At 39.7% G+C, this 27,718-nt stretch overlaps 2 protein-coding genes across 5 annotated transcripts in view; both read left to right on the top strand.

Annotated features, from left to right (window-relative positions):
* The window catches only part of TMPRSS7 (transmembrane serine protease 7), a 41,369-nt gene extending 39,508 nt beyond the window's left edge, over window positions 1-1,861 (top strand). For all 4 annotated transcript variants that reach the window (XM_061454354.1, XM_061454355.1, XM_061454353.1 and 1 more), the window contains one exon: window positions 1,620-1,861. In XM_061454354.1, coding sequence (XP_061310338.1) covers window positions 1,620-1,790 — 171 coding nt within the window. In that variant the 3' untranslated portion in view covers window positions 1,791-1,861. The remainder of the gene's footprint in view (window positions 1-1,619) is intronic.
* A 1,496-nt stretch (window positions 1,862-3,357) lies between these two features.
* On the top strand, window positions 3,358-25,037 carry LOC133269730 (suppressor of tumorigenicity 14 protein-like). The gene is made up of 17 exons (XM_061454357.1): window positions 3,358-3,661; window positions 3,984-4,152; window positions 4,795-4,919; window positions 5,770-5,837; window positions 7,204-7,385; window positions 7,482-7,520; window positions 8,279-8,498; window positions 11,174-11,313; window positions 12,830-12,927; window positions 13,942-14,054; window positions 14,945-15,078; window positions 18,781-18,888; window positions 19,954-20,073; window positions 20,711-20,894; window positions 21,322-21,593; window positions 23,160-23,296; window positions 24,733-25,037. Exons 1-17 carry the CDS (start codon window positions 3,581-3,583, stop codon window positions 24,889-24,891), a joined length of 2,349 nt encoding a protein of 782 aa, XP_061310341.1. The 5' UTR covers window positions 3,358-3,580; the 3' UTR covers window positions 24,892-25,037.
* Window positions 25,038-27,718: the final 2,681 nt, after the last annotated feature.

The following is a 27,718-nucleotide window of genomic DNA, read 5'->3' as shown; positions in this document are numbered from 1 at the left end:
TAGTAAAACTATATATACACACTATAAATTTATAGAATATATTTCATAGAGTTTATATTATATATGTTATGTAACTATTATATAGGACTTGTATAAACATATATTTACTAATAAAATAGTGTGTTTATTGCTAAAATATAAAAGCACTGAGTTCTTTTATATATAATGCTGGAGATATGAAATCTGCAAGATGTTCTAGCTTTTACTGGTCTAGTAAAAGTGAGGAAGACCACAATTGCTCTTAGGACAGGCAGTGTTCTAGGGCTTTGTGAGTATAATGCTCTAGCTGCTTCTTAGAGATTAGTGAAGCTGTTGACATAAAGCATCATTTTCACTAGCTGGAGAGTTTGTATCAATTTCACTAACTGAAGAATCTGTATGGCCACTGAAGATATAGGCAAGGTAAGGCACAATTTACAGGTCTTTTGGCTGCATTTCTGTAAGGGCAAATGATTTGTGACTATGTATGGCAGTTGTTAGAACTGATTGAAATGTGTTATTTCTGTCATGAAAAATGCTGGTGTTCCACTTTTGTCCCAGGAACTGAAGAAAAAGCTTGAAAGCTTGCTAAATGCAAAATCCCACTATTTATTATTTCCTTGGCAATTGCCTTCTAAACTAAATCTTTAACAATTCTGTTGTACATTTCAATATCATCTTATTTTGAGCAGCAGGTGGCTTTACTAGATCATCTTCTGATGCCCTTCTAACCTGCATATCCTAAAATCCTATAAAGTTAAAGCAAAATCATTTGCTAGCCCTAACAAAATATGTCTGGAAGGAAGGCATTTCTCTTGCAAAACTTCTACATTTGACCAACTCCCCTTTTGCTTTTGAAAGTCCTTTTTTGCATCCAGTGTTTTGGTAAAGTTTAATTTGCTACTAGTTGTCTATTTCAGTGGTGTTGTGTGTACAGTAGAGTCTTTCAGGGAAGTATAAGCTTGGTCCAAGATAATTTGCCCATATGGTGGCACATTGTTTTGCCTAAACCTCTGCCAAATTATTTCTGCAAGAATACTGTATAAAGGAAGAGTACTCTTCACTTTGTTCTGTATTATGGAATTATGTCACCCTGTATAAATCTTTGACGTCAATAACAGGCTTCATTTTAACTGCTCAAGTTACAAAGACGCTACGTGCTCCTAAACATTACATGCTGGTTTGTATCTACTAGAGGAAAGCACGTGGGGCTTTTTGCCTTTAGGAAAATTCCACTGAAATCGGTTGAGGAATTCAACCTGTTTCCATTTAACTTGAAAGAACTTATTTCATCATTTAATATTTTTGTTTGGTTTGGTTCATGTTTTTTTAAGCTTACTATTTTTTGGAGTAGTAAATGTGTAACCTATAAATCAAGATGCATATTAAGGAGCAGATTAGGGGCTTAGCTTCAAGTTTGAGGCTAGGGAACAAAATATGAATTTCAAACCTAGTCTAATAAGTCTCTTTAAAGAAGAAAGAAAGAAAAAACCCTATTGACCATCTGATGGTTTGAACTGTGTGAATGGGAAAATATAATCACTGTTGGGATTACATAGGCAAAATATGCCATGTGGAATTTTGTCCCAGTTTTAGTAATCTTCATTGTAAACACTTACAACTCAATATATTCTTTTTAGGGTGATTCCGGTGGACCACTGTCATGTCAAAGCAATGGAGGTGGAAAATGGTTTTTGACTGGCATTGTTAGCTGGGGTTATGGATGTGGAAGACCGAATTTCCCAGGTGTCTACACAAGAGTGTCAAATTTTGCACCATGGATTCACAAATATGTGCCTTCAGTATTGTAACTCGAAAACTGTTTTCCTGGAATAAAACACGTTTTGGATTTCTTCATTAAAAATCAAATTTGGTAAAATTGTTCTTTGGTGGACTTTCTTTGCACTTCTCCCTGCTGATTGTGCACTATGCATACGGATGTAAAAAATACCCGTTGTTCAAACTTTGATGAAAGAGGACAAGACTGTTCTGTGTGGTGGTTGTTCTTTGCAGATGCCTGGAGATGCAGGAGGAGGTGCAATAATTAACTTCTGGCACTTTATGTTAATTTTCCAGGTACCAGATGAGTGCATGTGCCACCATTTATTGGGAAGCTCAAGGTACAATTGACCACGTAGAGGGAGAAGTGTTAGCCATGTCCTCTGAGCTGTGTATGGCCCAATACAGTAGTAACTGTGAGGTAGCAATAGACTGTTAGTACTCTTGCAAATACTACTTTCCCTACCTCTTACCCTCCTCCTCCACAAAGAAAAGCTGTCAGAGAGGGCAGAAAGCAAACTCAATCCTCTAAAAGCTGTAGGGCCTTCATGTTTTAGTTCTGTGGTTAAGCATGGTAAAAAACATTACTCTTACTCCAATTTTCATTTTAATTCAGTGCATGGTTTGGAGTTACAACTCTTTCATTTCCTGCCTTAATTTGTTCATAATCAAGTTCATCCACCTGAGGACTTGAATTCTTTATCTTTAGGCAACCTTAACAAGATGAGTAAACATGGTGATGCCTGTTACTGCAATGATCTTGTCCTCGCCCAATGAAACGGATGCTTCTTCCCTCTGAGAGGTACTGCCATGGAACTGGGTTCTCTGGATGTATATAATGTTAAATAAAGTCCTGATACAATTTTTAGAGATGATGAAAAAGAGTCTTTGTTTCCTCTAGGTACTTTTTCTATGTGATTCTGTTCCATAAAGGAAGGAGCAAACTATCAGTTGGTCAGCATGTTGGGTGTGTGGCGGAGATAGTGTACAGAAATAGAGGACTACAGCAAAGCAATCTCTCTACAGTGTAGTTTGCATTCCTGAGCTGTGAGGATCGCCTTCCAATTGATCCCTTTTGTAGTCTCTGTGTGATCTGTGCTGGGGTTGGTTGGTTTGTTCCCTTTCTGTTTCCCAGGGCTGAGATTTCTCGGACCTGTTTTGTTTCTCCAAGTTTCAATCTTTGTGCACCCGCTCTCTCTCTCAACACGTATGAAATATGTTATTCTCCTGCACACATCCTTGATTTTCCTATTTGCACGTATAAAACATAGAACTTGTTGGTTTGGTAACTTGAAACTGTTTTTTTTAATTTCAAATCAGAAATTTGAATGTGAACTGCTTTGCAATTACATTTATTGTGTGGTACTGGCCTGTGGCTGGAAAATTCAGGTGGTTTGTGGACCTGTGCTTTTCTTCTCGCTCATATATATTTCTGTGGATTCCACCAGGTATTCATTAGAAGTTTCCTCGTTTATCTTGCTCTGGAACTTGTTATCTGTAAATTGCTCGCCTGTCCTTTGCATTCTGTCACAAATTATTTCCTACGCTTGTATTTCTGAAAGAGTAATGGATCTGTTTGGAAATTGAGATCCTACTTAGCCAGTTAGGAAAACAAAGAGTTACAGTGATGGTAACTTCTCCTCCCCACCTTCTTTGATTGCAGATCGGCTGGCTCTGGCTTCAAGCAGTATGGCAAAGGTGAAATGAGAGAAGCCTGGAGTGCATAGTGGAGAGCAGCGCAATATTCTGGGTTATGCTGAAGAGATGAGGTTCATTTAGGGCTCTGTTATTAGGTTAGTCAAAAGGCATTTGTCAAGGCATCATGATACCAGCTTTCCCCTCCAGCCGGGTTTCTGTGTACAGCATACCAGCTCCACACGGCTCTGAGCAGGCTGCAGGGCAGGTAAGAGACACTGCTAGCTAAGCTTTACTGTAGGAACACAGTAAATGATCTCTCTGCCTACTCCGGTGTGTATTCACCTCTGTTCTTCATATGCAAACTGCTCCTAATGAAAGCGATAACAGATTTCCCCTTTGCTTACATAGCTTGAAACGCATGCTGCAAGCAAGCAACAGAGAAATATAGGTTTTAGGTGTGACAGGGCTGATAACATGAAATATATTATCTCAATTTAAACCTCTTTACAAAAACTAAGAAGGTAAATACACTGTATGATAGCTTTTCTTTTGTTATCTTACTGATGCATTCCTGTGTCTTTCTCTAGGAAAGCCTGCATATTTGCTGCTGCCCAGCCTACCAAGAAGGCTTGTGTCAGAAGTACTGCTTCTTCAAATGGATGAGGTCCTGTTTCTGGAGAAGATGGCTTCTAGGAATATTACCTGTTGTTTTTTTAATACTTACAATAACCATACTAGTCCTGCACTACTCATTCTGTAAGAGTTATTCCCCAGCGTGGTCTGGGTGGGATGGGTGTTTTTGCGCTGTGTGAATGATTACTATGGAAAAGCTCTGCTTGAAACAGCTAAGCACATAATGCATGTATAAACTACTCGCTTTCCCTTCTCGTTCATGGCTTTGCTAAAGCAACAAAATGCACAATAATTAACAGATGGTAGTTGCAGAAGAATAACAAAGGTATGTGTTTTCTCTCTAAACTCTTTTTTTGTCTCTGCTTGTCAATACTGTTGTTGTTGTAACTGTTGTCTTTCCCAGAACACATAGGAATTAAAGATCTTCTGTTCCCTTTTTCCAGACAGAATGGGTAGGTAAATTATGTATGGTCCTTCCCAGGTCTCAACAAACAGCTCTTAAAACTGCATCTCTCAGGAGGAGATAGCTGCAGTAAATGGAAGTTTAGCAATTGGAGCTTCCCGGTAGAAGCGCCTGTCTGAACCTGTACCTCAATTCCTTTCCTTGCAACTGACTTAGCACTCTGGCTACTATTGGAAGTTTCTTTGAAGAGCTAATACCTACAGATGCCAAGGACAAACACTTGCTTCTTCAAACCTCTTGTTCTGGAAGTTTTTCCATAATGTTCTTTGCTGTGCTCATCTTTTTATCCCTTTTTTCCTCAGCTCCAGCATTCTCCTTTATTTATATTGGTGGGAGTGTAGAAATTCCTAATGTGACTTACACAAGTGACTTCAATGATCCAAAGTCACAGAAATTCCTCCTGCAAGCAGAAGCGATCCAAAATTATGTAAGTTCCCACATAAATACAGCAATAACTTCAAAAGAGTTAATACAGAATTGGACTGGGAATGAAGAGAATACTCCGTTTAGTCACATAGGGGTTTTAAAGCTAGAATGTGCCTCGATGGTGTACAGTTTTAGGAATGCAGTTGGAGAGCTGGGGCTTTTAATACCTATCCCCTAGGTAATAAAACCTGGGGGGTTTCAAGGTTATGGACAAATCCTCCTTCTTAAAGGAATTTGGAGTGTGTTTGTTTTGGTGTGGGTTTATTTGTGCTGTTGTTTTGGGTTTGTTTTTTAAATATAGCTCCAATTCAGTGTCTAACTTGGTTTTGTTTTCCCTTACCCCCTGCAACATTTGCTTTCTTGCTTTTCATATGCAACTTCCTATTCATGAGATTAATACTCTTTCTTGGGTCCCTCTGAACAACAATCTTCAACACAAAGCAGTTCTCTGTTAGCCTCTACCTCTCAAAAGAGCTAATCTAGTGTCTCAAAGCTGCTTTGTGCAGAGCCAATACACATTGCTGGTGTCCAGTTTATATGTTAGAAACTTAAAGACTGAAACAGAAATATAAAGGTATCCATAAAGACTTCTTTTTGATGGCTAATTTTCAAGAGCTGTCTCAATGGCCTTGAAACGTTTTGCATCTGAAAAGGTTTTGGTTCTGGTTTTAGTGTAAATGAATGCACATTTCTGATTCATCTGAGACATTTTGTACGAAATACAAGTAGGGCTTGCAATATGAGGGATGAGGAAGGGGAAAGGAGGAAAAAGACAAATACTTTATAGAATAGGAGATGGTATTGATACTAAAATGTAATGCTTTACGTTTTCTTTTACTATTGCTTAACAGTTTGCAGAAACATATGAATCTTCCTTGTTGGGAAAGTATTACTTGAAGTCTGTAGTGGCTGCTTTCAGGTGGGTCCTGTTCCTGCATATGATATACATTTGAGATATTCTTTTGCAATAGTTTTATCTTTTTTCCATGGATCTTAAATGAGTCTGGAAGAGCACTGCAGATCTCTACAACAGAGAATGAGAAATGCACCTAAGTGTGAGAGCTAAGAGCTATGCTAATGGTGTGAATTCTGAATTGCCCTATAGAATCGGAGAGAAAAGCAACGTCTGATTAACTGTTCCTTGATTTATAGATTTCTTTGTATTTTTTTAATCTGCTTTTCAATTTTGAAATTACAGTTTTAAATTACAGTTTCATTTTTGAAATGACAATTCATTTCCTTGACTGCTTGCAGAATCTGGTCTTGCTGTGAAGTTCCTTCTTCACCTCTCAATGCAAAAATTAGGAACATAATTAGACAGGGCATTCTATTTAAGCTTCTCATGAGAAATACGAGTACACTGAGCAGATGGCTACTACTGTTTTGGTAGCATCCTAAAACTTCTGGAAGTCCAGTCCATAGGCTATTTTAACAGGAGTGTGATGGGCTCTCTTTTTATCATTTAAGTAGTACTTTGCATATGTAGAATCATAGAATAGTCAGGGTTGGAAAGGACCTTAAGATCATCCAGTTCCAACCCCCCTGCCATGGGCAGGGACACCTCACACTAAACCATGGCACCCAAGGCTCTGTCCAACCTGGTCTTGAGCACCACCAGGGATGGAGCATTCACAACCTCCCTGGGCAACCCATTCCAGTGCCTCACCACCCTTACAGTAAAGAACTTCTTCCTTATATCCAATCTAAACTTCCCCTGTTTAAGTTTTAACCTGTTACCCCTTGTCCTATCACTACAGTCCCTAATGAAGAGTCCCTCCCCAGCATCCCTATAGCCCTCCCTCAGATACTGGAAGGCTGCTATGAGGTCTCCACACACATACAGATTGTGCACATACAGATTGTCTATTTCAACAAGAATTATGTAAAATGTGCGTATGAGCATAAAACTATCCTGTCATATGTTGCCACAGTCAACGAATATTAAAGAAAAATGTGTCTGCAGCTGTAATATGATCTTAAAAGTGTGTAATTTTACATCAAAGATGGAAATATCCAATTCCATAAGAGATATTGTAAGGATTTGCTGCAAGGTGTTTTCAATCTCAGCGTATAACAGTTGAAGCAGTATATTTCCAAAGCATTTCTACTGTATAGAAAAAACAGTTGTTAAACAAGAGAGCTTTTGGCTCCCATGTTCAGCTGCAATTCTCTGCGCAGCAGTTCAACTGGCTATGTATTGTGCAAGCCAAAAATGCAGATCAGTGGAAAGCACGTCCAAGACACTAATTAGAGTCTATTTATAATGCCCTTTTTTCCCTCCACAGCGAAGGAGAGTCTGGGCTTCGAGCTTACTACTGGAATACATTCTGGGCACCAAAGGATGTGGTTGCTTCTTTTCAAAACTTAACCCCAGTGGAACTAAAGAAAATCAGTGCTAAACAAGCAGCTCACGTGTTCAGTTCTTCTGGGGAGGAAGATTTTGATCTTGTTATGATGGAGCTTTTTGGTAACAATGTACCTGTCGTTTAGTACCTGTTCTGTCTATTTTTCTTTCTCCTGCTTGTGTCTTTGGCTTGTGTGTCTGATAGTTATTAAATTTCAGTTTCAGATTCCACAGGATATGATGTGATGCTAAAATCAGGTAATGCTTCTATCCCAACTGGTTTCACTTTGGGGGAAAAAATCCTGTAACAGAAAAAATGGCAGTTTCCTTGTTATTCTTGTATCTGAAAGGCCTACAAACCAAACCAGACCAGGGATTTCCCTGGCTTGTGTCCTAAATGAAAGCTGGGATGAAAATACCTTCCAGCTTTTGTTCTCATGTTCTGACTGGAATGGTTGAAATTTAATAGTTCCCACTGCATTGCAATGAGGTGTGGCTCCTTTACTTGGCATCTTTTAAAAAGCTAATACAAAATTATACATAACTTATTTGCTTTGTGGCTAGATAATTGTGGTTGTACATAGTCAGTGACCAGTCAAGTACTACAGAGCTTTAATTCACTTTGCCCTATTTATCCATATCAAGCACACATTGAGACTAACTTCATATACTTGCTGCTCTTGTTGCATCCATGCAATGGATGAAGAGAAAATGGCAAAGGAAGCAGTAGGTTTCAAGCAGAGATGTAGCAGCTTCAGCCAAGTACCCTCCTGCTTGCTGAGTGTGTGATGAGCTGCTGGTGGGTTGGACATTGTACTTCCCTGGCCAAAGCAGGAGAAGCTGATGCAGCCTGGTAGGGAAAAGGGGATGGAGTTGCAAAGGTAAGGATAAAAAAAGGTTAAAGTAGTCAAGAAGTGTGGATAGGCAACTTTTGCTGCCTATTCTGAAATTTTACCTAATAATTTCTCTTTCAACTTAACAGTTTTTCAGCCACTGATCTAGCTTCTTTTGTATAGCAGCATCCTTTGACCTGTATGCCAGGCCCGGTAACAACAGGACTCTAACTCTGATGAATCCCAAAAAGTCTTTTTATCAATGGAGGCTGCGAGTTCCTTCTAACTATGTGGTGAGACTGGTAGTTATCACTTTGCATGGTGTCACTCCAGAGAGCTGTGCATCACACCATTTATCAGCGTACGATTTCCTTCTTCCTCTGCAGAACAAGATCATTACAAGGTATGATAGTACAGAGAAAAAATGTTTTATTGAGCTGTACAGAAACTCTCTGAAACTGTAGTGATATCAAATTGATATTAAATGGGCTTCCAAAATGTAAGAATCCAAGTGCAACTTAAAAATCTTGTATAGGGCAATAACAAGATCTTCCGTATTGTCCCTCCTCCCCACAGTGAATTAGGATAATAGGGTATCTTGAGCTCAAAGGCACCCATGAGGATCAAGTCCAAATCCCTAAACCTCACAGATCTACCTACAACTAAACAATATGACTAAGACCATTGTCCAGATGCTCCTTGAACTCTGATAGAGAAGTGACCACTTGCTTGGGAACGCTGTTATGAATTCCTGCAGGGTTTATTCTACATTATGATTAATTTGTAAGACTTCTTTTTTCATAATAACTCAAAGAGATACCTTTTTTTCAGTGTTCTATTCATTTTAGAAAATAATAGACTTGTTTTAAAGCAGTCCAGTCATAGCCAAATCTTTAATGATAACAGGGGTACTGTGTCGATGGCAGGCTCCATCTTCGGAGTCCCTGTGTAGTCCATTAGCATAACTGAGATTAGATGATATTTAACCCTCTGTAGCCACACAGCTCCCATTTTCCAGAGTCAAATCTCTCATATGAACATGTTACCCACCCCGAGTCTGTCTTCATTAACAAAATAAACAGGCTTTAGAACCTGAGATTAGATGTTTTCAAGGGGGATGTTTTTTATAGAGGCTAGCTGAGCATGTGGGTTCAGTCAGGAGTGTTTGAAGAGCACTCATTTAGTAGTACCTTAACTTGAGAAGCTAACAGATTTATTTCTCTCCTTATGAAACAAGGCAAAAGAGCTTGTCATTGTTGGTGGACTGTCAGAAGGACAGCCATGGAAGTGAACACAGGGTTTGTGTAAGGAGCTAGTCTCAGATTGCAGCATAGCACTGAGAATCCCATTCCTGATGACGGGCTACATCTGCTCTGATGCTGATTATGGGATTGTTACTGTTGCACATTATAAGGAATGGCTTTGCTTTTTAGGAACCAGAGAAGTAGAGTTGGCTATGTGCATGAAAGCACCTGGAAGCTAGCGAAACCAATTGTGTACAACTTAACTTGTTCAGAGAACATCAAAGCAGTAAGCTATGAGACATAAAGCTCAAGAATGTGCATTGATATCTATCAAAGAACCAGAACAGAATCTGATAATTTAAATTATGTTAAAATCCTAATGGTACTCAAGAAAAGTTAACTTTTTTTGGTTACTTTTGTTGCCACTCTAGTTATGTGTGGTTTTGCATATGCCTATTAAGTTTCTATTTAAGCTACAAACAGCTAGTGACATATTTTGGACAGATGTGGTAGAACTAATATCATTTCCAACATCCATGACAGCCAGAAATTACTGTGTTATAGCCATTATTCCCTGATGTTCAGGTCTAGGATCACACATGGTGACTAAAATGATTCTCACCAGTTGCTGCAACAGAGTTTTTCAGTGACAAATACTAAAGAGTGAACAAGCTGAGATTGTGAGGCGTAGTGTAAAACATCTCATGTCTACAACTCTTCTCGTACGTGCTTGCCTTATTATTTGGGTTATACTGTGACAAGAGGTACAGCTACAAGATAAGTCAGGCATTCAGCCGGGTAGCACAGCAAGATGCTCAAAGACTTCAACACGGCAGTGCAGAGGGGACTCAAAGTGTTGATATTGTTAAGGATTTGACAGCTATTATGATAAAAAGTATTTAATAATGTATGTGAAAGAGGCAAATCATAGATCCATTGACTAGTGCCTCACATGAAATGGGAGCAGGGAATGGCCAGCTAAAGCCAAAAATGACTACTTTCAGTTTTTTTAATGCTGTCACTCTGGATCTTGGTGGTGTCAAATAATAAGCCTGCGATGGAAATACTCTGCTATGGTGAGATCTAAACTTGATTACTTTCATTTGTTATGCATAGGAAAAGAGAAAACTTAGATTTTTTTTTTTCACACAGATTTGTAAGTTTAAGAGGAATCAAAAAACACTGTGGATTTCAAACTGGAATAAATACACAGGTGAATTTAAAGATGCAAGAAAGAGCATCTGAGATTACAAATGGTAGCTAGTTTTCAAGGTTCGTGATATAAATTAACTCCTTATGATTCAAACAAAAGAAGAAGGATAAGAAGAAGTAGTTGCCATGCATGGGGCTTCACATCTTGCACAGCTTTTGTGATGTGAAACCAAGCTGAAAGTTAATGGACTGTAAATGCTTTGGGCTTGTTATCTATTGCATAGATAGTGCTCAGCACTGCTGCACTGCCACTTGTTGCCTTTGCAGTGCTACCAGCTGCTTCTCAGTGTCTCTATCACTGCTGAAGTAACATAACCTGGCACTGCCTTTCTGGTGCTTCTGCAGGTCAGAAAATTCCAGGGCACCTGTTAGGCAAGAGTGTCGGTGATGCTCATCCAGGGTGACGAAGGCTTAGTGCTGGGAAACTAATGTCTTGTGTGCTACCAATTGGGTGCAATACTAATAGGGAAGTGGTAGCCAGTGGAATGCTTCTGAAAGAACAGATGACCAGATGAGTGTTACTTCTGCCCCCTTTCTCAGCAAGGATGACTGGAATGTGGGAAATGTTTTCTTTTGGTTTTCTTTGATCGGGGTTTTTGATGCCATTTTTGGGATATTTCAGATGGTGTGGACCTGGGGCCTGGACTCCTCCTATTATACGTTTAACTTCGTCGAGTAATGTAATGTTGCTTACCTTTTCACTGGACCAAAGAGAAGAAAGCAGCATTTTAAAAGCTCACTTTCAAGCTATTCCTAAAATCAGTAAGTGATTAATGGAAACAAGCATCTGATGTAAGCACGGTTATCCCTTTTGTCACCTCTAAAATCAAAACTAAGTTCATACAGCCTGGGTGTATTTGGGGAGATGGGTTGATGGCATGTAAGTCATGGAATTATCATTCTCATCCACTGAAAGAATGTCCAGACATTACTCTTAGTACATGGTAACTGAGCAATGACAGCAGAGCAGCCAGCCACATAGCACTACAGGCATTATATATCTGGGCAAAGCTAGATAGCCACTGTGACAGAGCAGCATTTGCATCAGTTTTGGCAATCCATCCCCAGCTTAGGGATGTGTCTTTAATGAAAAAGGAAAACAAAAGCAAGTCTCTAATATGTCTTTGATCCCTTTCTGAAAGCCCTGTTCAGTGTAGTTAACTGTATATGTACAGTGTATATCTGCACTTATGAAAAGTGTATTCAAGACACAAGCAGTATATTCTAAGCCTATGGAGTAATATGAATTTTGCAGGAGATCCTTGTGATCAGTGAAGTGTTTTGAGCAACAATAAATTGTTAATTTATAGGAGAAATATTTTTAAATCATTAATTTATTTTTTTTAAAAATGTTAATTTAAATTGCTTAAATTTAAATTGCTAATTTATAGGATAAAAAACAATTGCTAATAACTGTTAATGTTACAGGAGATATAAGAGCTTTTTTAAGGGAAAACTTAGCCACAGGTCCAAGTGAAAGAGTTTTAACTCGTGGAACAAATTATAGTGGATAAGCTTCTCCAAAGCTTATACATTTTGGCTTCTGTCTCTGGTTAGGCAAATACTTATCCCATGCACCTTACAAGTTAAAGTTGTTTCACTCTTCTGAGGATGGGCATTCCAAAGGATGTGTAGCCTGGAATTTGCCACAAAACTTGGCTGTTTTCAAAGTTGTCTTCTTTTCTGTTATATTCATGTTTGCATTTACTCTGTTACCTAAAGGGAACTAAAGGCACTAAAGACTGGTTATGCAAGAGAGATCCTGATAGAAAATAAAACCTCAGAGGCATTGTTCAAATGTGGCATGAATTTTCAGACTGAGAACTGACACACACAACGCCCTGGTTCATAGGGAATGAACCAGAGGTTTCACTTCAGGCTGATTGCTTTGTAATGCTTGAAAAAGTCAATGAGGAAGGTCAGAAGTCAGTTGGAAGGAGGAGGTCTGTTGTGTCCACATTTCGTTGCTGTTTCCACCTACCATGAAAGAAGGGGAGTTTAGAAAAAAAAACCCAAAACCAAGACTTTCAGTCAGGGTTGTTTTGTATTTAGCCTTTATGGTAATTTGATCCAAAAATAGGAGAAATTCAGTATGACGGGGAAGTGAAGTTACATGATTTTCTGTTAACACAGGCAAAATATGATATTAATACCATAACACTGTCACAACTGCTGCTTCTGTTTCTGTACGAAGAGGAGGTCCTAGCGGGTGAAGTAGGCTCTGCACTTTAGTCCAGTTGAGATAACTGCGTTTCTTGCTGATGTATTTCTCTCCCAGTATGTGGTGGTCGTTATAGTTCCTGGAATGGGACGCTGAGTTCCCCTTATTACCCAAGTTACTACCCACCAAATATTGACTGCAGCTGGATCATCAGAGTAAGTGATGAGAAATCTTCTAGTGATGACTTTGCTTTATGTGATGTAAAACTGGGAGAAACGGCTTTTGTTGTGGGTGAAATAGAGGGAAAAGATGCTAAGACAACTGCACCTGACTTCTTAGGCACCCATTTTTTTTTCCTGTCTGACCTACAAGTGCCAGTTATGGGAAGGAGTCATTGCCAGCTTCCAAAAGCTTGAGTTTTCATAACAGAAACTAAGTGATGGGTAAGATGACAACTCCTAGCAGCCAGAGAAAATCGCTAATAATCAGGGCTTTGCTTCTATGTCAGAAAGAAGAAGGAGAAGGTCATTTAAATCATGCCTCATACGATGGATACCACACTGCATTTCCCTGAAGTCTGCAGAAACAGGACTTCTCTGACTCATATATTCAGCTCTGGCTTTCCAGAAAGCCCTTTGGCTGGACTTAGAAACTGCTCATGATTTCCACCAGCTTCCTGGTGTGTTGATCTGTTGCTCCATTAAGCGTTTAACTGCCTTTTTTGACTTTCCCTGGAAAAGGATGCTCATCATGTCTATGAGTTGGTAAAAGTCTCTACCTTTCATCTGCTCAATGAAAACTGGTAGCAGTTTGTAGCATAAAACTCTCACCTATATGCAGGAAAAGGAAGAAAAAGGCTTTCTAAAGCAAAGAGGTCATAGCAAAGAGGTCACTGAATGGCCAGCTGCCATAGACACCTTTAATCTCTTATTTAAGCTACTGGAGCACACAGCAGTACAAACACAGCACGAACCCCAAATACTGTGCTTTGCGCTGATTGCAGGAAGACTTACACACTTCTATCTGGCACAGTCTGGCCAAAGAATTTGGGTCTAAAAGGATTTCTATACATGTTTAAAATAGTGTTTTGGTTCTTCAAAGGTGATTTACATAATAAAAATGAAGTATTTTTAATCTGATAATAATCAAAATAGGATTTACCATCTTAGAAGCACAGGTCTTTAAATTTTTGGATGCATGTGTCAGGATATTCGTCCTTTGATTTTTAGGCACCATTGCCTGGCTACAAGCTCTCCTTAAAAATCCTCATAATACAAATTCAAGAGAAGTCTCCAGGGTCCAGTAAATGTGATAAAGACTGGTTAGAAATTGATGGGGTTAGGTGAGTAAATACACTATTTTCTGACATATTAATTTGCACTTCAATGTTGAGCAACATACTGTACTTCAGCAAAAGATGTCTTGCCACTTCCAGTGCAGGAAAATAAATGTCAATAAAAATTGGGTGCTTCCACTGAATTTCAGCAGAAGAATGCTCTTAATCCTGCCCTAATACTGATAATTTGCCATTATGTTCATTTAAGCATCCTGCTTTTTCTACAGTGTTAGGCACTCACTTGGTTGATCCCCTTAAGAGCAATGACATAGAAAACTGGGATTTTATGCAGTTGCAGTTGAAGTGTAAATTCCTGGCAGTGGTTTTGATGTTGGGGAAGAGCTTGTGGCATCTGAAGTTTCATTTTCTATGCTACTTACTCTTCGGTGATCATATTCTTTTCTGTAAATAAGATGAATTGCAATGTGTGTGCTTAGAACAAGAAAGCCCCGTGCCTCCCAAAAACACAAACGGCAAACACCAAACCTCAAGAAAACAGTATCCAGAGTATAGTGAAACCAGCATCAGCACTTGGATTGGGCTGTATGATTCCATATTCTATTACTGGATTTGTAGCCTTTTGGCTTGCAAACCTAAAGGGGAAATCTGAGCTCAAGCATGCTTCAAAGTGGTTTGTGTTTCTAAGGCAGACTCTGACATGGGTTATCTTGCTGTGTTTGTTTCAAAGTCTACTAGTCCCAGAAAAGTTGTGGAGTGGAAGACATTTGTAAGGAGGCTTTCTAGTACTTCTGTTGTGATGTTTTAACGCTAAAAGATAGCTGATCTTTCTTATTTTAAAGCTTTTGGCGTCGGTACCCTTCATTAAAAGGAGAGGTAGCTGGATGGTAATGGTCTGTTCGGTTAGAAACTGATTACTCTCACTTTTGCCTTGCTAGATACTGCAAAGCTCTTCCTGAAAGCAACAGAAACAGAGAATACGGTTACTCTGTCGCAATCAACTTCCATTCTGACGAGCTAGTCACCCACAGAGGGTTTTACATTGAATACAAAGCCTTCAGTCACGCAGACCGTGAGTAAGCATATACTTCATTTTTTAAGGAGCAACCTTCGAGAAACCTTGTCAAACCAACCACATACAAATCAACCTGCCTTTTCTCCTTAACCTAAGCGCAAGAGATCAATGTTTGAAATGTTACGATGTATCTGATTGAACAAATAAATGCACAAAATTAGGTAAAAGATGCTTTTAGATGTTAGCACCCATTTTCTAACTTTTCACACCACTTCTGTATAATGGGAAGTAAAATTTCCCAGTTTCTCTGGATCTAATTATTTGTCACTTTGCCAAAGTCTTAAAATAGCCAAGCTGCACCATGCTTAGAGGCTCTCTGCTGTGCTCTTTTCATGACTCTTGTGCCAACAGGAGTTAACAATGAATAATTCATCTTCGTTTTAAAATCACAACTCGGCATGCTTTGGGTGAGCTTCTAGGTTTAGACAAATTAAGTTTCCACTGAGAGTCAATGAGGACCCATTGCTAGCAGGTATTGCAGGAATACGATTGGGTTTCTTACACCCCTTTCCTGACTCCCCAGTCTCTGCACTTTTGGGTAAGTGTTAGGTTTTTTTGGGCGCTTCTAGAAGGTGGAAGAGGGATTTTCATACACATATTTGTGATATTTCTTAGAAAAGATGCATCTGCAATGTATTAATTGCAAATACCTTCTCTTTCCTTTACCCAGTTGACATCAATTGCTGTTTGCCCTAGTTGACATCTAAGTAACTAAAGTTCTCTGTGATTTCAAGAGATCAGTTCAGTTTGTGAAACCTCTTCAGATGCTCAGCTTGTCTGAGTATAGTTCTGAGTATTGTTGCTGACTTGGAAATATTTATGTATTAAGGTCCCTGGACTAGATTCTTGCTTCATGTACTCAGTCATTCTATAGGATTCATATTTTCAGGGGTTTCCTTTTCTACCAACTTGTGTCCCTTTCTAATGGAAAAAGTTAAAAACAATGCTGTGTTCTATTGTTACTGTGCTTACTGCCTCAAAACCAGCTCAGAGATGAGTGAAAGCCTAAAAGTACCTTGGTTTTTTTTTTTGTTGTTTTGTTCGTTTGGTTTTGGGGGGCTTTTTTAACAGAGAGAATCCCCAGTCTTTATTACACTTTGTGTGCTCTGCTCCATTTCTACAACTGAGCCAGCGATGAGGTGACACAGAGCCGTGTAGTTCACCTTTAGCCACAAGGTTAAGGACCTGTATTAAGACCCATCAGGAGGTGCAGACTAGTCGTGATGTGTCAGTATGAAGTTGATACTGAGAGAGCAGGATGTATTGAGAGTGCTGGTCTTCCATTATAGCCTTGCCTGTAGCAATAGTAAGGGGCAGGGGGGGTGGAATTTTCTCCCACATCTTTAGTACCTGCGGTCACCCACCACCTCGGATGAGACTTTTCCATTGTTGAAAGCCTACCAAAACACAGTTATTAGAAACCACAGGCACTGCTCTGAGTTCAACTGGGAAGCAAATGCCAGCTGTTGGTTGAGTAACTTCAGAGAATGCTGAAAAGAACATTGGAGAGACTCCAGCTTTGAGCTAGTGCTGGTTGTGTAGTGTGTGCTTTCCTCCCACCAGCATCACATGCAAGGCAGTGAGGAGGGCTAAATGACTCCAGATTGGAACTGATTAAATAAAAGTGGGACAAATGTGTTTAGAGCTTCAATGTGATTCAGCTGTTAATTTGTTTGTGGTGCTGGAGGGGAAATATTTAAAGTTAGATTGACCTGGGCATAAAAAAAGAGTATTTTTGGTTACTTTTTCTCTCACAGTTCTTATTTTTAGACATGCCAAGAAAAACAAAAAAGAAAGAAAAGTGGAAGAAAATATTTTTTATATATTGCAAAGAGATACCTTTGCATTAATATCAGTTGTTAATTACTGAAAGTGCAATGAATTCTTGGTGAAAGGCTGCTTCATAATAGAACAGCTAGATTTGAGATGTGTCTGATAAAGCATTTGCTCACATCAGACATGAAGATGAAGTGTAGTAGCACAGAGGTGAATTCTACAGCACTTTAATATCAGGAAATTTGTATTGCTAGTATTACACAGGGTGCCTTGTTTTGACTTCCAGCATCGTTAATCTCCCCCCCAAGCCCTTAGACGCTCTTGTGTAACATACATTACCTTGACATATTGAAGAGGTGTTCACCATCAGTAGTAACTATATATCTGTGCTGAATCACTTAGAATCAGGCAATGAATGTGAATTTCATTTTCTAAGTCCATTTAGGTGAGTATTGATTCGTTTAACTCGGATTGCTTGATAAAAATCGTTGGTAGATAAGGCCAAGTAGGATAGGATTTCCTGTTTTTCATTCAATTTAGGTTAAAAATGACACCTAGCTTTGTTTTTTTAATAGCCATTTTAATATTTCTCCATGGTACAGTTCTGTGTTAATGCATTTAGACTGCAACATCATTTCTAGTGCCATTAGTTTCTTACTTTTCTGGCTTGTCCTTAGGTGTGAGGATAGAACGTGCATTCTTTCAAGCAGTCAGTCTTAAAGCTGGAAAGGCTGCTCAGATGGTAGTGATGGATTAGACTGTGGTAGGGCAACTATTTCATGTTTGTGTCCTCCTGTAAACAGCTTCCTCCATGAAGCTTTGAGACTGCTGAAATGATCTCTAAAATATCGGCAGCTATCTTTAAGATCACATGAAGGATGTGGTGAAGATCTAAAAGGCTGCAGAAGAGGCTGAGTAATGTGTTTGAAGAGTGGGAGAACAGAATAAAACAGGCAGGCGATTTTACACTGATCTTTACAAGTTAAGCTTCCAAAACCAAATAAAGCAACAAGTAGTCAAAGTAAACTATTTGTAATCAGTGAAATAGATGTTAAAAACCAGCATGAAGCTTTTAACTTCATTTTGGTTCTCTGCTGTGGCAAGATAAATAGAGCAGAAGTTGTACTTTGGTGCTGCTTTGTGTGACAAACTTATCAGTAAGTAAAGGAAGCACTGTGAGAAAAAAACAGACAAAGCTGCTTCCAGAGCATGATTGCCAATGACTCCACCAAAATGGAAGGGTATTATTGCTGTCATTCTGCCAGTGTCTGTTCTGTGTATTTTTTTGTTAGTGATCTAAGTGATAGATTGAAGAAGATTCTTGTGAAATAGGCAAAGTGCCACATCATAGAAAGAGGGATGTATTTAAACAGCTGATCCTGACAAGCTGGAGAATGTGCATGGAGAAAACTATATTCCACTCAATAAAGACAAGAAATGAGCTTAGGTGATCAAATACACATGTGGATTCCCTAAGTTGCTTTTTCAGCTGAAAAATGGGGGTGACAGTAGCTCAAAAGCAGATTTGAAAGTCAGAATTACACAATTTTCTGTGCTTTGTGTTTGTTTGGTGTTTTGTCGCTTGGGCTTGTTGGGGTTTTAAGTGCCACAGTTGATCTTCCCAGTCACCAGTGAGAAGGCTTCAGCTGAAGTATTATATCCAGACTGCCCTGAACACCAAAGATAGGGAACAATGAAGAGCAGCCAGAAAGATTGACTGGAAAGTAATCCATGGTCAGAGAGAGCAGCACAAGTGAAGTAATGCAATAAGTCTCTGTCACTGGAGGCTACCAAAACCAAGGTAGACTAGTGTTTGGCAGAGATGGCACAGCAACATCAAGGTGACCTCTGGTAGGCAGTGTAGCATATGGCTGCTAGCCAGCTATTGGGGTTATAAAGCATTTATAGACCTTTCTTCTTCAGGTTGTAATCCAGAACGGTTGAACTGTGGTGATGGGAAGTGCAAGCACCAGTACAAGACTTGTAAAGATGATGACAGCTGTGGGGAGGACAGCGATGAAAACAACTGCTGTAAGTATACATTTTTAGCTATTTTCCAAAAGATGGTGGAAAGCAGAAGCAGGAATATATTTATTTTAATGGATTAATGTAGTAGTTCTATGTATCTTTTTCACAGCATGAAGTACAAGTTTCATAATAATGGAAAATATCCCCAGCAGAGTATAACTACTTAGGAAAGTCTAGACAAGAAGTTAATGAAGCAAAACCCAAGCTAACAGTGATTTTAATTAGCTGACCTAACTACAGTGTGCTGGTGATTCTCTTAGAAGAGCACTTTCTCTGAGCAACAGCCAGATCAATACCAAATAATGTAAGGGAGAGAGGCATCATAGCTTTGGGACTTCTGCCCTTTGCTGCATGTATGGTCTCTTTCACTGTAGATCCACCATGGTTACAGACATCGCTGGTACTACTAATGTCTCCCTAGTGACTTGTTGCATTTTGTCTTTGTAATTCTTGCCTTGACTTGAATCCTTGAGTTAGCCAGGGGCATGTCCTTGTTTGTTGGAAAAGCAAATAAATCCACTGTTCATGGGTCATTGTAAACAAGTGACAATGAGAATGACAGTAACGGAAGCCTATTGCTGAGATCTGTCAGGATTCCCTGTGAAACTGTGATAATCCTTAGCCAAAAAACTTATTGGAAGCAGGTATAAAGCTCCTCCACAATTTTCTCAACTTTTACTTAATAATAAAAAGGTTGACTTCTAGATGACATCCGCTGTGAAGCTTCATGATTTGTAATGCCAGTAGGGCTGGTGAAGCTAAAACAAGCCTAGCTTGGTTGGTTTAGAGTTAAGTAACATGGAAATGAGAACAGCAGAAAGCTCCTTTGTCTTCTTCCCTATGAACATTGGAGACCAAAATTAGCTTGGCTGTTAATCAAACTGGAACATTCCTCCTCTCCGCCATCTATAGAGGGACCAGTTTATACCAGTACAGACTATGACTTCAAGCAGACTGGAATATGTAGCTTTGAGCAACTTTTATCGCATAGGTTGAAAATACAAGTTTATTTTAATCACTTGAAGCCGTGGCTCCAAACATGACACTGTCTTCTCCAAATTATTTCAGCCTATGAAAGCTGCTCCCCTTACTCATACAAATGCCTCAATGGAAAATGCTTGCTGAAGCCAAATCCTGAGTGTGATGGGAGAAGAGACTGTGCTGATGGATCTGATGAAATGAACTGCGGTGTGGTAACATTTGTTTAAAAATGAATGACTTTGGGAAACTGAGTCAGGAATGTGTGCTGTGGGCAAGCATTATTGGACTAAGACTCTATTAAATCAAATATGAATTAAAGAAATTAATCTCCTGCTAACATCTCTATGAAAGTGCCTGCCTTGAACTTTGCACTCTTTCATTTTAAATCCACTGATCCAGTCTGTCTATGATGACTTATTTGAAGCAATGCACTCTTCCAGGGTAAGGTGGTAGGTCTTAGCGCTTGGGTTTTGCTGAATGAAATGCAGTCAAGGAGCTGTACTCTTTGTACGTACTCTTGTGTAAGGAGGGAGAAGATATGAGACTTTATTCAAACCAGATTTTGGAACAACCCAGCTTAGAACTGTGCTGAAATATCTTTTTGAGTTACTAACCTCTTCAAAAAGCTGAAAGGGAATATAGGTAATAACGGGTTTATCAATGGCCTGCTTATTCAATGAAACTGTGCAAGCACACTTAACTCTTTTACTGATTGCACAGCAAGAAAATACTTCTTATTTCCTAACAGCTTTGAGGAGTATGGATAAAAATTCATTTATTAAGCATAATAAAGTGAAATGCCCTTGTGTTTTTTGTGATGATTTTATTAAATTATCTCCATTAGCTTGTGGAAGACCCCAGCTGATGAAAAGCAGAATTGTTGGAGGTGAAGACGCAGGATCTGGAAAGTGGCCTTGGCAAGCAAGTTTGCACGTGGGAGCGCATGGCCATGTGTGTGGTGCATGTCTTATTTCCAATAGGTGGCTCCTATCTGCTGCCCATTGCTTCCTGGATTCTGATTCTGTGAGGTATGAGGAAGTTATACTGTCATAGGGTTAGGATGAACACCATAAGGCAGGGATTTTCTCACTAAAAGCTATGGTCTTTCCCCGAAGAAAAGAACTATTTATTGATAAGTGGAGTGTTAAACTTGCCGGTGTTCTGTTTGGGTAGTGTAAATTGAAGACTTACTTTCTCATTGTGTCAAGGAGTCAGCTTTTCTGCCTCCTAAAGCATAGTGCCTTGCAAGGAATAGGTCTTATAGCTCCAGGAAAACAGTATTTTCAAAATAGTAAGTAAAAATGTTTCTTAATAGTTTAGGAGATGGACACTATCATTCTACTCGATCCATTTGGTTTTGTTGAGTTCCATTAAATACTGAAAAGCAGATAAAAGGGAGTGAAGTGACGCCACATTACTTTGTAATGGGACATTCTAAAAACATTCTCTTTACAGATACTCCATTCCTTCGGGATGGAGAGCATATATGGGCTTACGTACTGTTACTGAAAAGAGCAGTCGTGTGGCTATGAGATCAATCAAAAGGATTGTTGTCCACCCACAGTATGACCACTCTACCTCAGACTATGACATTGCCCTGCTTGAAATGGAGACTCCTGTATTCTTCAGTGAGCTGGTACAGCCCATTTGTTTACCCAGCACCTCTAGAGTATTTGTTTATGGAACTGTCTGCTATGTAACTGGCTGGGGAGCCATAAAAGAAAATAGTATGTTCCTTTCCTGGATTTACTTCTTGCAAGTTTGGCTTCGTGTTAAACTCTAGCAATGAAATACTTAAAGTTGTAACACAAATGCCTTTGGTTTACTTAGTAGGTCTATAAAAAGCTAGAAAATGGCCCCTTAGCTGCAGTCTGTCAGTTCTAAATGTCTGCTTGGGTGGCAGGTGATAGATGACTATTGTTAAGTATTCAGGAGTCACAGGCAATTGAAAACCAAATGACCACAGGTCTGCAAAAATGTGCTTATTTTGATGTTCATGGCTCATTTTATCTAGTGAATGGTTCATAAGCAACCTTACAGGTAAAGAAAACGGTGATTTGCAATTATTATAGAGAAAGAAATTGCTTCTGAGACTGCGTTTGACGATATGAGGACATGAACAGCAATAATTGCAGAAGTATTGTGTAAGATCTTTTTGTTTTGTCTTAACCAAAGGCAATTTAATGTATGCCCCATGAAGAGTTTTGCCTCTGTGCAGCTTGGAGCAGCAGGCTGCAGTGGAGAGGCAGGAAAAAAAGCAAGCAGTTGGAGAGGGGAGGTGGGGGATCCCACAGGATCTTGGCCCTGTTTCAGCATTTAACAGGAGCCAGCTTTGGAATCTGGGCTTAGCTTCTCAGAATCGCAGTGGCCCCCACAATTGTGCTGAGACCTAGGTCCTTGTGTTTGATCAGAAGCCATGTGCTATGGTAATTCTGGCTTTCTTAACACACCTTTTTAAAATAATAACATTAAATCTAGATAATAAAGTAAAAGCATAATGAAATACGAATGGTTTTACAATTGATGTCTTCTTACAATAACTTCCTTTTCAACAAATGTAAGTAATACTTAAAAGTCAGTACAATGGCATGTGAAAAAACCTGCGTATTTTTCTATCTTACCCATTTCATTCCCAACCCATCATCAGAGCTGAATGAGCAAACAAGCCAAAGCCCAGTGCTTCCTCTGACCATTCAGGTATTGAAAGGTTATGTTCACCATTAGCCAGAACATTACTGAGGATACTCAACTGAGGACATCAAGACTATAGTACAGAATTAAGCTCTTAAAATCACTTGTGAGTTACAAATTTAGTGCTTCAAAATTATTTATTGTTCCCATCTCAGCTTCATTCCTCAGCTCCTTCCACAGAAGTGAGAGGATAGAGAAGAGCATAGGAATGTCATTTAGTAGGACTTGGGCAATGTTCGGAAAACAACCATAGTGTAAATAACAACAAAAATCTGTGGGCATAGTTTGAAATAGCATTCAAAACCAGTCGCACTCCGTGGAGTCTTATAACTTGCATGGCTCTTTTACTACTTTCTGACAAAACAAGCTCGTAAGGATAAGGACTAAGGAAATGGAAAGGTGATGGATGGAGAGCCTCTGTCTAGACAACAGCTTTGAAAAGCGGAGGGCGGGCAGCAATTGAAGGGAGGGGGGAATTACTCTTCTGTCATCAGCTGGGTAGATTTTGAGTTTGGAGTTATTCTCTGTTGTTTGAGGTGCTATCTCTGTTAGCAATCTCTATCTCCATAACCTCTGCAATACTATTGGTATTTTTTTAATAGGTCATCTTGCCAAAACACTGCAAGAAGCTCGAGTGAGGATAATCAACCAAAGTGTCTGCAACAAGCTGTATGATAATCCTATCACATCACGTATGCTGTGTGCTGGAAATCTTAATGGTGGTGTTGATGCATGCCAGGTAATCTAGAACTTGTCAAAACCCCACAAAAGAATATTTGCTCTCATTGGAAAACTGTTCAAAGCTGTGGGCTGTTGGCAGTTTGTTGTTCAGGGGCATTATTCATTAGTAGTAAAGTGAGATGTCTTGAGTGTGTGTGGTTAACTTAACATGGCAGTTGAAGGGTATCCAAAATAAGGAAGGAAATTTGACATAAATATCAAGTACCTTTCATCTTTAGAGGATGCAATACTCAGAGTGAGAAATAAAACTTTTACTCTTTCAAACTCTCTATACTCTTTTCTCATCACTCTAGGCTGTTCTTTCATCTTGGCTCCTCTGTTTTTAGGATCCTCCCTCTCTCCACCAGCATACAGCCCCTTCACTCCTTCCTAACTAGCTGTGTAATTGGCCAGACTGCATAGCCTGCTGTCTCAAGTCACTTTGAGATCAGCCTCTTGGGTTATCACAATTGGCAGTATGACAGCAGCCTGAGATTGGGGAAGAACTGTTGTGGCTCTTTTCTTATTTCTTGATAATTTTGTTTGGTTTGGTGATGAAGGCTTTCTGATGTTACCCTTTTTCATGGTACATGGCTTTCTTCTGACCCCTTCCACGGTTTAGCTCCAAGCAAACCCCAGCAACACCCCAGGGTCAACTTGGAGGCTGAGGAGTGCCTTGTATGCATCAGAAACAGCTGCAGAGACGAGCTGTGCTCATAAGTGCTCAGAGTTCTGTGGAGTGGTGTGTTTACAGGACGCATACAAGGTTAACACAGCGAAGGGCACAAAGCATTGTGAGCCCAAATGCAGCTTGACCCTGTGAACTGAGCTAAATGGCCATTTTTACTTTCCTACATTGCTCTACAGGGCTGCGTGCTCCCTTTGAGAAGCCAGTTTTTATTTGCACGTTCCTTGGTCTTTGTTCCTTCCTCTTATCTATGCATGTGGACACAGTCTTGATTATGAAACCGCTGAGAATACTTGATTGTGCCCGGGTTTGTTTTATTTCATTTGGTTGGGTGCGTGTGGTATCTTTCTGTTCCTATTTAACACACAGTATAAGAGTTCTGCCTTCAACCTAAAGGTGAACAGTCTATGGTCAAACGGTAGCAGAATTCCTGCTTTCCCTCCCTGTTGTCTCCTCTCCCCATTCAACCTGTCATCAGGCACCTTAAGAACCCTGGAATGAGACATTAGCAATGAGTCTTTGTAAGAACTACTTCTTGCCATTGTTTTATATCCATGAAGGTGCTACTTCCGTAAGGTAAAACAAATTAAAGGAATTTGACATCTAGCTGGGTACACTCTATCCAGAAATAAGGTTCTAATATTAAATTTGGAATTGAGAAAGAGGGGCAGGAATTTACTGTCTTTGAATAACCTAACCTTTGTTACAGTTCTCTGTGTGTGTGTGTATGTGTGCATGCACTAATGGTTGGACTCCCTTCATTTCAGGGAGATTCTGGAGGTCCCTTGGCCTGCACAGGAAAGGGAAATAGATGGTACCTTGCTGGTATTGTGAGCTGGGGTGAAGGATGTGCTCGACGCAATCGGCCTGGTGTATACACTAAGGTGACAGCACTTTATGACTGGATTCGTCAGAATACAAACTGATGTGCCAAGGAGAAAATGCAGATCATCTCCCATATGAAAGCTGCTTCCTAAAGCAGTCTGTCACACTGATGATAGAACATGAAATGCCACTGGCTGTTTCTTCATGAAAGAATGTGCACTTTCTTAATGAAGAAACTATAATGTGCTGTTCACTGCTCGGATTCAGAGCAACTTCAGATTCCTTATGGATTTTTCTTTTTTATCCCCAGCAGCAGACACAGCACAACCGTAAAAACAACATAAAATGTATTAAGACCTGTCACAAAATACAGCCAAATCTCTCTTTTGTGAATCTTCTCCCCTTTTCCCATCTCCTTTGCTGCCTATATATCCATGTTTCCACGTACACGTATGTAGATATTCATGGCCACATCCCATATATACTCAACTCATATATGACCTTAGTAGTGTAACAGGATTCTAAACATAAATTGTTATTTCATATTTCTTGAAAATACAAATACTATAATCAGTATAGTGTGAAAAGCTGAGATTAACTAATCCTCTAGTTATGCTACCACTGCATGACTCTACCTTCTGGCCTGTTAACTCTCGTGCTTTCCTAAAAACACCAAATATATATCTCACAAATGTTAGGATGTAAGAAATTTTCAATCAAGAACTGGAAGAGCATCATTTGGGTGCATTTTGGGTGGCATGGTTTAGAGGGAGGTGTCCCTGCCCGTGGCAGGGGGATTGGAACTGGATGATCTTAAGGTCCTTTCCAACCCTAACTATTCTATGATTCTATTTAGGTTTTTTGTGATGATGTTGAAATAAGAGGAGAGAAATACTCAGTTTTAGTTAATTAAACAAAAGGAAACTTCAGTTCTTTTTGACATTACCTTTACCATTCAAACATAGTTGTAGGGTCTGATGTTTGCAGTGTGTTACAAGTGTATTTCTGCAGCTCTGTCTCCTGCATGCTTTGTGAACGTTTAGCATGCTTCTGATGGGTTCACACTGATTCTCCTGATGTCCTTGATCTGCAGCAAGCAGAATTTCAGTGTCAGGTCTTTTGTTTTATATCTCTTCCTGAGCTGTGCTCACGTGGTCACACTATATTGAAAGGGACATAAAAGGAAAAGGGATTTATGTGTCTGTATGTGTCCTTGGAATCGAAGATAGTGGAAGAGGAAATGACAGCCACACTCTTTAACTCTAGCAGTAAATCTAGCTTTGACAATCATAACCTCCTGATTGGCAGATCAGCCCAAATCAAGATTATTTACCGTTACCAAAGCTGTTTATGGGACTTAGGAATGCTGGCATTGAGTTTAATGAAAGTTCTGTCTCGATGGTCTTTAAGTTGTGCTCAATATTTGGAAGTGTTGAGTGTTCACCTTTAACATATTAAGAAACAAAGAATTTCAATACCAATCATTGCTGTCCCCACAGCACCCTTCTGCTGTACGTAAATGTGTGATCCTTGTTTAGTTTTAGACCCACCACAGCATCATGTGAGGAAAACACTTCAATGAGCTAGCACTGTAATCTGCAGGCAGTGAGGTTTCCATGTCTAACACCGATACTGCTTTTCCTTCTTTCCTTGCCCTAGTGGTGGGCATTCCCAGTCCCTGCCCACCATGGTTGTGTCAAACTTGCTCTGTAAACTACGCTCAAACCTATACTTTAGGGGGTTTATCTCTAATGACTAGCCAGTCATTCACCTCTTTTTAATAAACACGTGGTAAAAATGCAAGTGGCTGTGATTTATTCATTTGCTTGTGCTTCTGAAACTCTAATCCCCAGGTGAAATCAGAACACATTTCATTCTTGGAGGTTCCTCTTTTTGTAACGCTGAGGCTAACTTGCTTATTTACTGAAGTGCACATTTAAGGGCATAAGTTCCTTTTCTTTACATTTAAACTAGAGATGTCTCCACTAGGGAAGAGAACAGTTTTCCTGCTGTTCTGTTTTAGATAAAAGCCTAGCTCAGAAGGTTCAGATCAGTTCTTGACTTCCTATTTTCTCTACGAGTTTCTCAGCTCTATGTGCCAGAACGGTCAGTACTTCACACACAAGAAGTGCACCAAGTGTGAAAGCTAGATCACCCAGACGAAAGAAACTCAAGGACCTCCTTCACAGATGTAAATAAAAGGACTTTGGCTTTTGCAGCATGAGACCCATAATCATTAACTCATTTGACTTGGAAAAACTGGTTTGGTTTCAGACAATTCAGTAGGAAGGTAAGGTCTTTTACTGTGAGTGGAAATGAAATAAATGAAGCTCATCATCTAGCAGGAGTACTGAGAAGAGCAGGTAAAGGCTTTTCCAGGGAAGATGTTCCAAGTAAAAGCTTGTGGGTGAAGACATGTTTTGATCTTGATGGCTGCTCAGCTTCAGTTTCCATCTTCTGGAGTTTTAAGGATTCTCCAGAACAAAAAGGTGAGATATGCAATCTGCATTTGGTTTTGTTTGGTGAATGAAGCCGAGACTTGTACTCAGCTTTGTGGAGTGCTTTTGCCTGGATGGCCATGACGTGACATCAGGAATCTTGGAATGCTTCAGGCATCAGTCACCAGATGAGTTGCACAAAGAGAAAATCTGGCTCCAGAAGGCAGAGGGGAGATGAAGAGTTGGGGATGAAGCAAGCATCCTCTGCATTTGGCAGGAAAAAGGAGCAATGCTACGAATGGGTACTCAGCCAGCAGGGGAGGGAGCTGGAGACAGAGGCTTTGTTTCCCTCTTAATACATGATCTTCTCTGCTGGGACAAGAGGGTGAACACGAGTGTGGTTACAGCTGCCTGGCCAACCCTTTTTATCCAGAGGGGGAGAGGTGCTTGGGGAATGGGAAGGGAGAAGGGGCAAGGGGGGGAGAAGAAA

This window comes from Pezoporus flaviventris, unplaced genomic scaffold (assembly GCF_033815535.1).
Source record: "Pezoporus flaviventris isolate CSIRO_AGI_PZ_B2104156 unplaced genomic scaffold, CSIRO_AGI_Pfla_v1 ptg000015l, whole genome shotgun sequence".
Taxonomy (NCBI): Eukaryota; Metazoa; Chordata; class Aves; order Psittaciformes; family Psittacidae; genus Pezoporus; species Pezoporus flaviventris.
This window is presented reverse-complemented; position numbering and strand designations above follow the sequence as displayed.